Below are 15,204 nucleotides of genomic sequence, written 5' to 3'. Positions count from 1 at the left end.
AATAGCTTTAACCCAAACCATGGACTCCCAGGTTTAAAAGCCCTGCTGGGTACCTTCTATCCCAAGTCCATTTCAGCTCAGCACCGAAAAGGGCAGTTTTCTCTGTTTCACCCAACGCGTTTTTCACCATGTATATGGTAACAGCAGATCCTAGCGTGGTCTGCCAGAAGGTACCAGATACAGGGCCAGAAACCTGCACCAGGGCTAACGGCACCCCACTCCAGTACTCTTGCCTGGAAAATCCCAAGGACAGAGGAGCCTGGTAGGCTGCGGTCCATGGGGTCGCTAAGAGTCAGACACGACTGAGAGACTTCACTTTCACTTTTCACTTTCATGCACTGGAGAAGGAAATTGCAACCCACTCCAGTGTTCTTGCCTGGAGAATCCCAGGGACAGGGCAGCCTTCTGGGCTGCCGTCTATGGGGTCGCACAGAGTCGGACACGACTGCAGCAACTTAGCAGCAGCAGGGAGCTTGATTAGTCCGGAATCACTGGAGGCCTCTGCCACAGCAACAAGAACAAGGAAAGCCTGTGCCCTGACAAGCTACGGCCATCTGCTTATTACCACATGCCAGGCGGGGGCAGACCCCTTGGCAGGTGAGGCAGGCAGGCGGGAATCACGGAGCTGCCTTGAAAGATGCCCAGGGTGGACCAGCCCCTACGGGACAGGAAGCCTAACCCCGGCAGGGCTGTGCTGCGCTCATTACCTCCATCCCGCTGTCATCCTCCAGCAGAGCCACCAAGTCACAGTCCTGGCAGATCTTGTTCTTTATGTCCCTCATGAGGGGCCCGATGCCTGGCTCGTTGCTGCTATATGGGTTCCCAGGCATTCTGCCCTGTAAGAAGTCTTCCTGCTGGGGATCCTTCTCCAGGGTCACAAAGAACTCAGTGACTTCATTCTCTTCCTGAAGGACAGAGAGAAGGAAGCAGAGGGATGGCATGAGTATGTGTGCAGAGACCGCTTACATTCAGACCGCACTGCCTTGTTCACGGACACTCAGGGAGACACACCAGACTCATCCAGCCCCTTATACACTTAAAGATTAAAGATTAAAGGAAGCTCAGAGGTGATTCAAAAACCCCAAATATAATTCAAATAGCCTTAAAGAGCAGGCATCTTCTCTGAAACTCAAGGGTGGGTTAGGAGAGAGAAAGCCTAACCAAATACGCAGATGAGGAGTGCCCCACGAAAGCTGGATCACTGACATGAGGGGAGAGGGGCTCCCCTCCTGCTTGTCCCACGTGACGCTAACCAGTCTGGGGCCAGATGACTCTGTGACTGGTGGCCCTCTGGTCAAGAAAACGGTCTTCTGTGTATCACATGATACTCAGGGGTCTCTCACTGTTAACTGATGAGACTGATGCTCTCTACCCTTCCTCAGTAACAGAAGGGGATCTATGCAGTTCAGGCTACAGATACACCTTCATGCGTGCAGGCATGCACAAAACGCAGGCAGGGAAAAAAGGAAGAGAGTGAAAAGGTCCATCTGCCCGCTCAGGGCTGCTTCTTTCACAGGATCGTGGACTGACAAACACCAGGATTTGGGTAACGGGAGGTTAGACCTGGCTCAAAAGAAAAAGATTGATTTTGACTTTCAATCTAGGAAATGGGACAAGGAAGGGTTTTAGGTTTCTTCCCGTCATTAGGAATGGGAAACTCATGAGGTTGCTTCTGCTTTACGTGTGGAGATTCCTAAAACATCGACTGAACGGGCCACCGCTGGGACGATGACCCACGACTACGGTGAGGCACCACGGCTTGTGCTCACGGGGTAGATGATGCTGCAGAGCCTCTCGAAGATGAAGACAGGGGTCCGGGAGTCGTCCAGATTGTAGCGCTTGGCTGTCTCAATGCACACGGCCATAAAGGCCTTGGTTTCCGATTCTGTACCTGCCGGAAGTCAATGTGGCCAAGTCAGTCAGGAAGGAGCTGCACACACAGAAGCTGAGATGAGACTCATCACTGGCAGATCCTCTCTGCCTGGTGAGTCTATAATATCCTACGTGGCAACATCAATATTTCAACTGGAAACCTGAAGCTGATGGATTCCTACATGGAGACTGCATTCCATCTGAAGGCCTTCACACCCAAGGCGACACAGAACACCACACTTCGTTGTGCACATGTCTCCCTCCCTCTGAGAATTATAATCTTGCATCCTCTTGCCCAAAATAGGTACTCAAGAACGTGAAACAGTGATCCTAACTGCACTCTGTCAAAGCAAAAGGAAGCTATAGTTTTCCGTTTCAAAAAGATTAGGTAGACGGCCCTCCAGAAGCCAAACAGATAACTTCAAGCCATACATTCCTGCAAAGGGTCCAGCTGACAAGGTCACAAACCAGCTCAGCACGGCAGCTAAAAATGGCACCAGAAGGACGTCCACGTCTGGCAATGAAGCAGACTGTGTCCCCTGACCTACTTTCCACTCCTTCACTTAAAACAACCTAAGATAGTGGGGAAAGGCCTCAGTGGACTGCTGCACTGGCAAAGAAAGCCACAGCTCCAAACTCGGGGAATCAGGGACCCGGGGGCAGCAAAGCACTCAGGCTATCTTTTGCCATGAGCTTTGGTTTCCAAAACCTGCCAGGATTTGAGAGCTGGATACAAAGCCCCAAATCTCCCAAGAGGGAGAATCTGGCAGGAACCACCACCTACACACACACACAAATCTGGTACCCCCAAGAGCTACATCCTTGGTATAGGTATGGTGTGTCCAGTTGCGCCTGACTCTCTGTGACCCCACGGAGTATAGCCCCACCAGGCTCCCCTGTCCATGGGATTTTCCAGGCAAGAACACCCCAATCCAGGGGATCTTTTCAAGCCAAGGATGGAACCCGCATCTCCTGCAATGGCAGGCAGATTCTTTACCACTATGCCTCATCGTCTTTTGACGAAGTCCTCTTTGGTATAAGCATCAATTAGAAACAACTATTCCTTTCCCCGAAGCAAATCAATGAAAGCACACTGTCTCCCCTTAAAATGCAGCACTGAATAGAGGGGAAGAAAAGTCTTCTCTGAGCACTCATAACAAGCTGTCCCTCACAGAGGTCTGTGGCTCAAACTACCTAGGAGAGCTGAAAGCTCAAGTTCAGAACTCTGTTGAAGGTGGCCCTGGGATGGCCATGCCCTGAGCTGCTTCACAGAGGCAGCTACAAATCATCTCCGGAAAAACCCATCTTTGACTCAGGTCCCGAAGAGTTTCCACAAAAAAACTCCCAAAACACAAGCTCGCAGTACCAAAAAACGAAAAAACATAAAATGCAAGATTTAAAGCAAAGCACCAAAGGCAAGAGCCAGAATAACAACAGAATCACATTAATAGATATTTCAAGTTTTAGAGTTAGCAGATACAGAATGTCTGCAAAAGACTAGAGACGATAAAGTCTACATAAAATTTCAAGAATTTGATGGGTATATTAAACAGATAACACAGAGTGAAGAAAAATAAAGGATGGAAGAAATTATCCAAAATCAACATAAAGATACAATGAGACGGACACTACAAAAGAGGGAGGTGGAGACACGGAGGACAGTGAGAGGTGGAGTCCCACCGGGACAAGGAGCGAGAACAGAGTAGAGGCAACCGAAGCCACAATGGCTGAGAATTTTTTAGAACCAATGAAGGACACCAGTCTGAGAACTCTTGACCTCTTCCTGCCCTGTGAGCTCAACACAGAAAGTCCAGGACCTTCCTGGTAGTCCAGTGGTTAGGAATCTGACGGACAGGGCAGGGGTCAAGGGTTCAATCCCTGGTCTGGAAGACTCCACATGCCACAGGGCTTAGCCCACGTGCCCCAACTACTGAAGCCTGTGTGCACTAACAAAGAACCAGCACAGCCAAAAATAAATAAGTAAAATATTAAAAAAAAACAAGTCCAAATTTACTGAGGCCAGATCTGGAATTTTACAACTCTAAGCACCAACAGTCTTGAGAGAAATGTCTTCTCCTTTACTCAAACGTGAGGAGATGTTTGCTGCCTGTGATCTAGGTCTAAGGAACCCGGGGAACTCAGACCATGCACCTAAGTGGAGCCAGAAGGGACACAGGCCTGTGGGCTGCGGGCCGCTGGCCAGGGCTACCTGTGGTCATGTCCTCCAGCATCTCCAGCAGCATGTCCTGCGTCTCATCGATCAGCTTGGTCCTCTGCACCACCAGCTTCCGCAAGCACAGGTACCCGTTCAGCACGGTACCCACCAGGCGGCTCTTAAAGTGCCTTTTGATGGACTCCACCTCCACAAAGGAGGAAAGTAGGCCTGTGGGGACAGGAGAAAGTTGCACATGAGTTCAGAACGAGAATTAAGCAAAGAAGGTCCATGTTTTCAAAAGACGATGAGCAACTCAAAAGCAGGGAAACGCCACGTTTGCGCCTGACATGCAGCACGTGCTCCACGACGTGAACTGGTCAACAGACAACAGGTGCTCAGAGATGGAAACCCTTCCTCAAGGGAAAACACACAGAGCTTAAAAAGCGCGGTGTGGTCAGCACGAGAGAGGAGGTCAGCCTCAGCACCCAGGGAACCAAAGGGCAGCCCCCAAACTATCCCCAGGGTGTCCAATGGAAGGGCCAGGAGGCTCCCTCTACCTGTGAGACTCTTGAGGGCATAGCCCTGCTGCAGATCGGTGCTCAGGGTGGCCTCCTCCAGGGCCAGCAAGCGGGCTATTTCCTAAACAGGAAGACAAGCAAGGTCAGTGTGACGGCACGGCCAGCGACACCGGTCAGCTCCCCCACTGGCCCAGGGATGCCCTCTCACCCTGAACCCTTGCAGAACTCCTTTCTAAGAAGCCAAGGAGAGCTATAAAGACCTTAAGGGACTGCTTAGAAATGGAGGACAGTTTAAATGTCCCCAACAGACTGCTATACCCTCATGAGGAGCACAGTGAAGTCACAGAAGTGCCCCCGGCAGACTTCAGGAGTACTGCAGGCTCAGTCTCAGACCGCTGTAATAAAGTGGTCATCACAATAAAGCGAGCCACACAAATCCATTTTTTCCCATGAATGTAAAACTTATGTCCACACTCTCTTGTAATTCAGTAAGTGTACAGTAGCATTATGTCTAGAAAACAATGTATATACACTTCATTTAAAAAATAATGCTGTTGGAAAAATGGCTTACTTGACACAGGGTTGCCACAACCTTTATTTTTAAAGAAAAGCACAATAAAGCGAAGTATGCCTGCATTTTGAACAAATATTTCTTCCTGGCGCAAAAGACCACCACAAAGTTTATCTAGAGAAAGAGAACAAGGAGAGCGGGGCTCGGCAAAGGGGCTTCCCTAGGCTGGGCCGGGACGACATACCTTGGTGATGAGGTTGCCCACGTAGGGCAGGACTCCTCGGGCTGCCAGGTAGACTTTCCAGTGAGCTGAAGTGATGAGCTTCTGGTAGAGAGCCAGGTACTCGGCAGCACACTCGCCGGCAACACTCAGCTCGTCCAGGTAACTGCCGCAGAGCCGGGCAATGAGCGAGCCCACACCACCCCACAGCCCCGACGGCCCCCCGGCTCTGCCCCTCTGCGGTCCCCCACTCCCCCTGCCTCGCTGCAGAGGACCAGGGCTGAGAACACCCCAGACCCCCACTTGGGAACTCCTCAGACCTGGGAAAAGCTCGAGAGCACCCAGCAGGTAATGCACTGCCTCACACTGTACACATTTGGACAATAAAGCGCCAATACATGAATGGTGGTTACTGGGGCAGAGAGAGAGTGTTGTGACTGAATCGCTCACAAGGCGAGTTTACCAGAGTCCAGTGGCCAATAACTTTGGAATTAGACTGCCTGGACTGAAACCTTGCCTTCCTGGGGACAAGTTAACTAAGCACTGAAAGCCCGGGTGAACATTAAATGCAATAATGCATGCAAGTTTCTGTAAGCTCTGTAAGACCTCAAAAGACATTAGCTGCCGGCTCTGGGACCACCGCTGCTGGTATGACCACTGCACGCGGCTGCTCGGCGCTTCCTGGATTCTGTGGCCTTCCACAAGGAACAAGGTGGCTGCAGCACAGGCGTGCCTCCCGCCGCCCTGGCCTGAGGACTCCCCCGGGAGAGCGGGAGGGCTCCCTGGATGAAGTCCCGCCACCCCGCCCACCCCGCTCTCAGATGGTACCTGGTGAGGAGGTCCAGGACCTGCTGCTTGCGGCTGGGGATGGTGGCCAGCGCCTCCACGATGGTGCAGGCCGCCTGCCGTGCAGCCTGCGTGGCCGGAGTAAAGAGCACCTGCAGGGGGTGGGGAGAAGCACCTGGCTCAGCGGACAGCCTCTCATCCGGCCCCGCCAGGCACAGTCCACTGCCACCCATCGAGGGGAAATGCTCTGAGCTCCTCACAAGCAAAAGGGTAAAGGAAAAATCACCAGCTAACTCAAGATCCGGCTGCTGCAGACGGGCAAAAAGGCTAAGAGTCCCATCTTCATGGAGCTTTTCTCCAACAAGTACTTTGGAGGACACACTAAGACAACAGAACCAGGAAAAAAGACAGGCAGGTATTCTCCTTAGCAAAGACGTCTATGATTCTATTTTGGAGATAGCTACCTTGGACAGCAAGGAGATCAAACCAGTCAATCCTAAAGGAAACTAACCCTAAATATTCAGTGGAAGGACTGATACTGAAGCTCCAATACTTTGGCCACCTGATGTGAAGAGCTGACTCACTGGAAAAGACCCTGATGCTGGGAGGGGATTGGGGGCAGGAGAAGGGGACGATAGAGGATGAGATGGTTGGATGGCATCACCGACTCAATGGACATGGGTTTGAGCAAACTCTGGGAGATAGGGAAGGACAGGGAGGCCTGGCGTGCTGCAGTCCACGGTGTCCCAAAGAGTCCGACACAACTTAGCAACCGAACAATAACGACAGGCTGAGCACTTATGTTAAATGTAGACCAAGTGCTCACGTTATAACCAACGGACAAATGAATTCTCTAAAATATCATTGCTCTAATCTTTAAAAGCATTAGCCAGAAAAAGGAAAAGGACAGAAGACATGAAAAGTGGACGGTAAAAGCAGTGCAGGCACTGAGGCTCCGCCCTGCTCAGTGGTCAGGGAGGAGGGCAGAGAGCACGAGCGGGATCAAAGGGCAGAAGGAGTTCTGATGTGGCCCACCCACCACGCGGGTGGCTGCAACCGAGAGCCTCCACCTATTAGAAAGGAAGCAAGGCTAACAAAGAGAAAGCAGAGGAGACATGCAGTGAGGAGCGGAAACACCCCGCCTGGGACCTGGGGCCAGCGCAATGCGAGGAGCCCAGGAGACGGCCGGCCACTCACTTGCCGCAGCCAGTTGTTGTGGCCCAACTTGAGGTCCAGCGGGGAGGTCCGCTTCCCCCGCCGACTCAGGAACTGCTTCCACCGCCACACGTACTTCTCGGTCAAATAGAGGTGGCGGAGCTCCGCCTTGCTGGGAGACTTCCCGTTGCCATCGACCCCTGGCAGGCAGAGGGGTGCAGGGAGAGGTAAGGGGGAGACGGTGGGGCAGTCGGCCAGGGCAGGAAGGGCCCGCTTCTCAAGTCCCGAAAGACACACACACACCTCGGATGGGAAGACACTTCTTCCAGGCGTCATAGGATGCCTTGGGGTCCCTCTTGAGCCAGAGCTGGGCCTGGGCGTGGATCTCATTGCAGTACGGCCTCACGGTGGTGAGGGCCTCGACAGGGACGTCCTGCAGGAGGAAGGCAGATGGGTGAGCGGGCCGAGGGCACGCCTGAGCTGCCGCTGCAGCACAGCGGGACTGCCCCGGGGACGAGCGCAGGCAAGATCAGAAGGCCAGCACTCACGTCTTCTGTGCCCCGTCTGCGTTCCTGTCAAGCATTCGATTCAGTTCAGCAGGAGCATCCCCACGCTGAGCTTAGGGTCGCTGACGTTGCCTGTGTGTGACTGGCTTCCTACAGACACTCCTACAGCTACATACACCAATTCCTATCCCAAGGCTGATCTGTAGTTTCCCCAAACATAAATCTTCAAGGGGTCACTAAACAGACTCTAAAATTTACAGAACCATTACTAATCCCAAGTGGCCTGCATAGGGGAGCCCCCAGTAGGATTCTAAGCCAGCAATTCTCAAACTTTTCAGTCACAGGACCCCATTACACTCTTGAAAATTACTGACTTCAAAGAGTTCTTGTGTATGATGTAGCTCTATCCATCGATATGGATCTATTAAAAATTAAAGTTTAGCAATTCTTAAAATATTAACTCACTTACAAATAAAAATAAATACATTATCTGTCAACCTAAACAGCATTTTTTATTTCCCAAAACAAAAATAAACTAGACAAAGGAGCTATACTGCTATACATTTTTTAAATTGTTTAATGGCTACCTTAATAAGACAGCTAGATTCTTATACTGCTTCTAAGTTCAAACTGTTGCAGTATGTTGTTTTGTTGAAGCACTCAGATGTATATAGTTGGAAAGAAAAAATATTTTAATAGCTTTTTCGATTAATCGTGGATTTTACATTAATACTAAACCAAAATTCAATGGATAACAGGTTCTTAAAGATTGGTTGTAACGTGGAAACCAATCAAAACCATTTCTCATCCCATTCCACTAAAATCCATCTGCTACTCGCACGTGAGCACGCACTGGTCAGCTGGGCAACGCTGGTTCACAGACAGGCCCCCCTCCTCTTTAAGGGACAGGCTCATTTTATTCACTTTTCAAGAAAATCGTCTGCTAAACACCCGATTCTGAAGAACCACAATTGGCTCATTTGCCCTCCTTTCAAGCACAAATGAGGTTCCGTGAAAAAAGCAGCGGGTTCAGCATCACCAGTGCTTCTCCCCGGAGACCTCCACCCTGCGGTGCGCCTCCCTCCCGCGCTGCCTCACTGAATATGAGACGACTGCTAGTCCAGAGTTGTGCTTTACTAAACTCCTCTGCAGGGCTTCACCCGGGACGCTCCTGGGTGAAGCTGCAAGGGAAGAGCATGCCTCGTGGTGCAGAGGCCTGGTCAGTCTCGCCATCATTGACTTTGTACCATCTGCACAAGTGCCACAAAAGAAGAAAAGGGCAAATCATGTCTCAGGATAATTACGAAAAGAATGTCGACCTCGCAGATATCCTAGTCATCTTGGGAACACCCACAGATCTATGAGCCAAACTCTGAGAACTGCTGCTCTCTCTAGGCTAAAACTCAGCAAAATGTGAGGCTTCAGTGCTCAGAGGCTAAGAGCCCTCTCGGGTGGAATCTGTGACCTCACGCTGTGGGAAAAATGACAGTTATGTGGGGATGAAGTTCCTCTTTTCAATCAAGAGCCAATTTTCATTTGCTGAGAATGTGCTCTGAGGGGAAGAAAGCCTTCATCAAAGCGAAGGAAGGGGGGTCTTTTCTGAGGACGGTCGGGGCAGACCAAGAAAGGGAAACAGCATAAACTGTTCCCTGTCCAGCTTCCCCTGTAGTGCCTGCCACTCAGCGTCCTGCAAAGACCGCGTTTCCCACCAAGAGACTCCACCAGGATGAAGCAGGCATCAGAAGGGCCCCAGGACTACAAAGACGGCGGCCTCTGGCAGGGCCGAGGGAAAGCACTATGGCCCACACGCTCTCACAGCAGCATGAGCAAGTCCATCTGCGGCTAGGCCACCTTCAGAACTAGAAACTCGGCTCTACTCACTCATTATAACACGAGATACCACGCTATGTACTGGACCAAAAAAAACCTTAGTAAAACATAAAACAGTCCCTGGATTGGAGGAGCTCATGGCCAGCCTGGCAGAGAACTGGATCACTGAAGAAGCAGCTGACAAAGGGGAGGCAGGCATTGCAGGCAGAGGAGACACCGCACAGCCACACACATTTACAAAGGACTGCTGAAGGCCAGGGGCCTCCCAGGGGGCTCAATGGTGAAAATTCACCTGCCAACGCAGGGGACACGGGTTCGATCCCTGCCCAAGTCACGGTGCAAGGGAATGGAAGAGCTTCCAGCACTGTGCAAAGGCACGGGTAGGGAAGAGCGCCAGCGCCTCCGGGGGCCGCGAGCCGTCCGAGGGGACTGGACGGCCACTGCTGCAGGCGCTTGCCCTGCCTGCCTGTGGTGCTCGAGGGCCTCTGAGAAACCTTCCTTCTCAGAAACCCTAACCCATCTCGCTGACTGCCACCAAGGAAGCACTGGTGCCCCAGGGAGAGCGAGCTCAGGTGAGCAGAGGCCTTAGAGCAGGGTGGGCGCTGGCTGGAGCCTGCCCCCGACCTCATTCTCAGGCCTGTACCTTGTTCTTCTTGCTGGTGGGAGCAGGTGGCTTAATCAGCTTCTGCAAGATCCGCAGGCACATGAGGGTGATGTTCTCAACCACCACGGGGGTCTTGATGTTCACGGCCATGAGGAAAAGGCTGAGCGCTGGGAGAGGAAGGCAGGGTGGAGGCACAGTCCCAAATGTGCCTCGCCAGCCGCTGTGTGACCACCCGAGGGCAGCTTCCCTGGCCTCACAGGCCCCGCGCCGAGCTGCCTTCCTCTCGCTGGCCGGCTGCCAACCAGACATCCCCCAAACTCACCACAGCGCAAGCGGAGCTCCCAGCAGCTGTCCTCCTTGGAGATGGAGTCTGTCAGCAACAGCATTTCGTACTGAAGGCTACTTGCCTGGAGGGCCAACAGGAAGAGATGTGAGAAGAGGAGGGTCTGCAGGGTCAGTCCCGGACAAGGGCGCACATCCATGCTCTGGCCCAGAAACTCAGAGCTAACCCGTGTGGTCAAGCGGACCATCAGAGAGAAGGGAGACAGAGCCCCTCAGCATGGCCACTGCCCATTTCTGCTCTCTGAGCCTGACGCTGACTCAGCAAGGTCCTCCTGGGATGTGAGCCCTGCTGACGTGCCGCGCTCCCCACCCCCACCGCCGCCTGCCCTGGTCATCACAACACGACGCCGGCGGGGGAGCCGAGGGAACGAAGGAAAAGGGAGAAGGGGGCAGTCAGAGGGCAGGCGGCCTGCTCACCAGATCAGGGTTGGCCCAGTGGCCCTTCAGGGCTGTGGAGACTTTGCCAATAATCAGATCGTTCATTTGCTGGGTGGCCTCTGGATTGTCCCTAAGGAGGCAGACAAGAGAGTCCTGTTACACCGCTGGGTGTGTCCCTCCTCTGCACGCGAGAAAGCCCAGGTAAAAGGAAATCCACGTCTAGGGCTACCGGCCTTCCCAGGGGCAAGATGACTCACGAGCCCCACAGAACCCTGCTGTGTGATGAGAAGGGCCTGCCCAGCTGCCTTCCTGGGGAGGAGAGGCTGACGGAGGGAAGACGGTATGCGGGGTTCCTCCACAGCCCGGGCTGCCAGGCCCCCGGACCCCGCCCGGTATGTCAGTCTCCAGAACCCAGGGGTCCACTCTCGGTCTCCTTCCTCAGCTTCTCCAACTGCCCCCGCTTCATTTCCCACAAGGCATCCACATTTCCCATCCGTGTCCCTTTGTATTAATGTACATATTAATAATTTAAAAACCACGAATCGCGTCGTCAGTCTCAGGCTTCCCAACCTCGCAGTGCCCTAAAGGCCCTACGGCACCTGGCCCCTGGTCTCACTGAACCCCTCCGCTTTGTCCCCACTGCGTCCTCCACTCCAGCCACACGGGCTTCCCCGTGGCCCTGGCGTCACACAGCTGGCACATCCCACCTCTCTGCCCACCACCTGCTATTAGTATCGGCGTGCGGCCCACGCCCTCCACCCCTGCCTGCCTCACTCCCTGACCTCCTCAGCAGTCGCCCCTGCCCACCCTGTCCTCTGCAGCGACCCTGCCTGCAATCAGAGCTGCATTCCCAGCTGCACTGCTCTTCACGCCTGACCTCCTGATGCTGTACTGGGCCATAATCCGCTCACTGCCCTTCTCCCCTCTAGCCTGTAGGCCACATTCATCCGCTCACTGCCCTTCTCCCCTCTAGCCTGTAGGCCACATTCATCCGCTCACTGCCCTTCTCCCCTCTAGAGTGAAGGCCAGAGCGAAGGCCACGTTCATCTGCTCACTGCCCTTCTCCGCTCTAGAGCGAAGGCCACACGAGTGCAGGGATGCTGCTTCATCGCGCACTGCATCCTCAGAGTCCAGAACAAAGCCTAGCATTTAGCCGATGCTCAGTAAGTACTTGTTAAATGAGTGAATACATTGTACAGCAAGTCGTATTTGGCACCCAGCTAACATGTTCTAGGACTTAGGCCCACGCTCGGGAAACAATGAAGCCCAGCTGTGGGTGCTGTGTGAGCAGGGACTAAGGACGCCGCAAGTACGAGCCGCTGCTCACGTGAACTATGTGGCTGGATTCTTGCCACAAGCCGTCACAGTGTCGGCTACCACCCTTATTTCTCAGGTGAGGAGACCTTATGCTCAGAGCACATTGAGAAATGTGTCCACAGCACACGGCACAGAGGATCAGACACCGGGGTCCTTCTGAGCCAGACCTAAGCTCCGAAGCCCTAGGCTCCACTGCTCCAGCTGTCTTCTTCTGGGGGAGTCCTGAGTCCAAGTGCCCGGTCACTCCCTTCTCCCAGCACTGGAACTCAAAAACTGCTTCCTCAGGAAACCCCCCTGGAACCAACCAGGTACAAGCCAAACACACGGCCTATTGATACAAGGGAACCTGGGCTTCACGTGCTCCTCCGTCCGCTCAGCTGCACCCTGGACAGTCCCCTGCACCCTCCAGCGCTCCCAGCACCGCCCCGCCCCCCGGCCCCCGGCCCATGCCCCTGGCGCAGGCTCTGACCGAGTCAGGAGGCACATGAGCTGGCGGACCTCCTCCCGCATGGCCGCAGAGCCTCGGCGGAGGTTGTAGTCAAAGAGCTCCCGGATGAGGCCCTGGGAGACGAGGATGTGGCGCAGGGCGGGGTTGGTGGCCAGGGCCCGGAGCAGGGTGATGCAGTGCTCCGTGACGGCCGAGGCGCAGCCGTAGCACTTGGTGGAGGACGTGTGGCCGCAGCCCAGCACGGACAAGGCGCGGTACTGGCTGGCCGTGAAGGTGGGCTGCACCGAGCTCCGGGAGGACTTGGTGGCCGCTTCCCTCTGCTGCAGGTCGTATTCCAACAACTCTTTTCGTGAAGCGAAAACTTTCTGAGGGGGAAAAAAAAAAGACAAAGGAGAAAAAAAAATCAGCAATTAAAACAAGGAGGAAGAAAAAGGAAGCTAATTAGAAATCAGCTTTGGTTTGAAGAACACTTTACCAGTATTATCTAATTTAACCCTCTCAGTGACCTTAGCCTGGCAGCTCAGTTGGTGAAGTATGTGCCTGCAGTGCAGGAGACCCGGGTTCGAGCCCTGGGTCGGGAAGTGCCCTGCAGAAGGCAATGGCAGCCCACTCCATTACTCTCGCCTGGAGAGTTCCATGGACAGAGGAGCCTGGTGGGCTACAGTCTATGGGATCACAAAGCATTGGACACGACTCTGCAACTAACTTTTTTTCAATGACCTTAGCAGCTAAGATACTTTGTCCCCGTTTTACAGAGGAGGAAACAGCTTAGAGAGGCTGGCTTGACCAAGGTAAGGGGCACTCTAGACCTCAGCGTCTGATCACAGGCATACGTCCTTAACACCCACATAATGCTTTCTTTAAAGAATAAAGTCAGGAATACAGGCACATGGAGTGAAGATGGCCTACCAGCCACTTTGGGGACAAGGACCCTGGCTGCTCTTGTCTGCAGCCAGTCTTCCATCCCATGGGGGTGAGGTCTGTAACATACCACCCACCGATGTGACTGATCAAGAAAACCTGATCTACAATAATCTCCATTTGATTCTCAGCGTTCTGGTAAGAACTCAGCTTTCTACCAAGCACCCGAAACTGCAGTAGGTGAGCAGCTGTGTGGCTGGCGCTTAACCGCAGGGGGAGAGCAAAGAACTGCTTTGAAAACAATGTCGATAACACACAGCAAAACGCACTCCAGCCACTCCCGCCTGTACCTGGATGATTTTGGAGAGTTCGTCAAAAGAGCTCTTGCAGTCTCCGCAGTACTCCTGCGCCAGCTGCAGGATGTAGCGGTTCACGCTGGCCGAAGTGGAGCTGATACCCCCGGAGGTTCCCGAGTCGTCCTGCAACCCAGAGGGAGGCGGTCAGCCTTCCCCCGGGAGATGGCCTCGCCCGGGGCCAGTCTCTGCCTCTGACCCAGAACGCTCTCCCAACGCCCCTGTCACCCGGATTACCTGCGGCTTCTCAGGAGCTGCTTCGTTCACTTTGCACAGCAGGTTCTCCAGCTGCGGCCGATGTCCCATCAGCTGGTGATACACTCGGTCAGCTTTGTCCAGAAGCGTGTTGATGTTGGACACGGCCTAGACAGGAAGAGGCGGGGAGTGCACGCGGGCTCGTCAACACTGAAGGTTCCCCTCAGTGACCCGGTCGAGCACCGTGTTTCACGCGGTATTTCTACTCATGGCAATAATCCTGTGAGGTGGGCACGCAAGGTGTATGACACACATCCAAATAAACCACGCTGAGGGCAGGGACTTCCGCCAGGTCACACAGTGTTAAAAGCACAGGGGGAACGGCACGTTCCTCCTTCTGACTCTGGAGCTAGACGCCACCCCGCTCTGCCCGGCTGCCGCCGCTGCTGACTGTGCTGACTGCCCCCTGCCCTGCCCTGCCACCCGCAGCCCCGACACGCCACGTGCCGCTTGAGGCACTCTACTTCCATTACCACATGTCTCCAAAATGGTACCCGAAACACGTGTTCCAATCCATCTTATTTGTTGCCACTCAAAAGCTTAGCCCTGAAAACACGCTGAGCCAAGAAGACTTGGGCGAGAAGGAAAAGCATGCTGCCCACACCAGCTCGGCCCCCAAGCTCCGAACAGAGCCCGGCATGGGCCTCGCACAGACGTGGCCTCACCTTCTTCCGGTCTTCCTCATTCTCAATGGGGTCCACTGCGCAGCAGGGCTTGGCGTAGAGCATGAAGTCGAAGCGAGCGTATTTACAGAAGCCACAGGCGTTGCACAGGAAGGGGTCCTTTTCGTCATAGTTGATGGATCTGAAACCCCAGAGTACAGGTCAGGGGGCAGCAGAGGGCGGAGGGGAGAGGCAACACACGCGCCAGGTCTGCAGACGCTGGGAACCCTCAGGCTCTCGCAGGGGCAGCAGCAAACGGGCGGGCACGACTCGGGCGACCAGGCGACCAGGCGCCGAAACAGGGCCCGGAGCCAAACTCGGGAGCCTACCCCCACCCGCCACCCACCACTCTCCCCGGCCCTGGCCTCCTCTATCTGTGAACTCCACGCTCTAGATGCCCATGATCCTCCACCGTGAGGGCACCACACGGC

General features: G+C 54.0%; 1 protein-coding gene across 5 annotated transcripts in view; it reads right to left on the bottom strand.

Annotated features, from left to right (window-relative positions):
• UBR4 (ubiquitin protein ligase E3 component n-recognin 4) overlaps nucleotides 1-15,204 on the bottom strand; it is a 137,823-nt gene that overhangs the window by 25,455 nt on the left and 97,164 nt on the right. For all 5 annotated transcript variants that reach the window (XM_025278842.3, XM_025278845.3, XM_025278844.3 and 2 more), the window contains 15 exons: nucleotides 14,777-14,915; nucleotides 14,094-14,219; nucleotides 13,854-13,982; nucleotides 12,664-13,007; nucleotides 10,917-11,007; nucleotides 10,480-10,564; nucleotides 10,197-10,324; nucleotides 7,521-7,650; nucleotides 7,260-7,417; nucleotides 6,105-6,214; nucleotides 5,301-5,442; nucleotides 4,585-4,666; nucleotides 4,082-4,255; nucleotides 1,770-1,891; nucleotides 708-905 (listed from right to left, as the gene is read on the bottom strand). In XM_025278842.3, the coding sequence (XP_025134627.3) occupies nucleotides 708-905; nucleotides 1,770-1,891; nucleotides 4,082-4,255; nucleotides 4,585-4,666; nucleotides 5,301-5,442; nucleotides 6,105-6,214; nucleotides 7,260-7,417; nucleotides 7,521-7,650; nucleotides 10,197-10,324; nucleotides 10,480-10,564; nucleotides 10,917-11,007; nucleotides 12,664-13,007; nucleotides 13,854-13,982; nucleotides 14,094-14,219; nucleotides 14,777-14,915 (2,158 nt within the window). The remainder of the gene's footprint in view (nucleotides 1-707; nucleotides 906-1,769; nucleotides 1,892-4,081; nucleotides 4,256-4,584; nucleotides 4,667-5,300; nucleotides 5,443-6,104; nucleotides 6,215-7,259; nucleotides 7,418-7,520; nucleotides 7,651-10,196; nucleotides 10,325-10,479; nucleotides 10,565-10,916; nucleotides 11,008-12,663; nucleotides 13,008-13,853; nucleotides 13,983-14,093; nucleotides 14,220-14,776; nucleotides 14,916-15,204) is intronic.

Source organism: Bubalus bubalis, chromosome 2, assembly GCF_019923935.1.
Source record: "Bubalus bubalis isolate 160015118507 breed Murrah chromosome 2, NDDB_SH_1, whole genome shotgun sequence".
Taxonomy (NCBI): Eukaryota; Metazoa; Chordata; class Mammalia; order Artiodactyla; family Bovidae; genus Bubalus; species Bubalus bubalis.
Note: the sequence above shows the minus strand (reverse complement) of the source record. Positions and strands in the feature narration are given on the sequence as shown.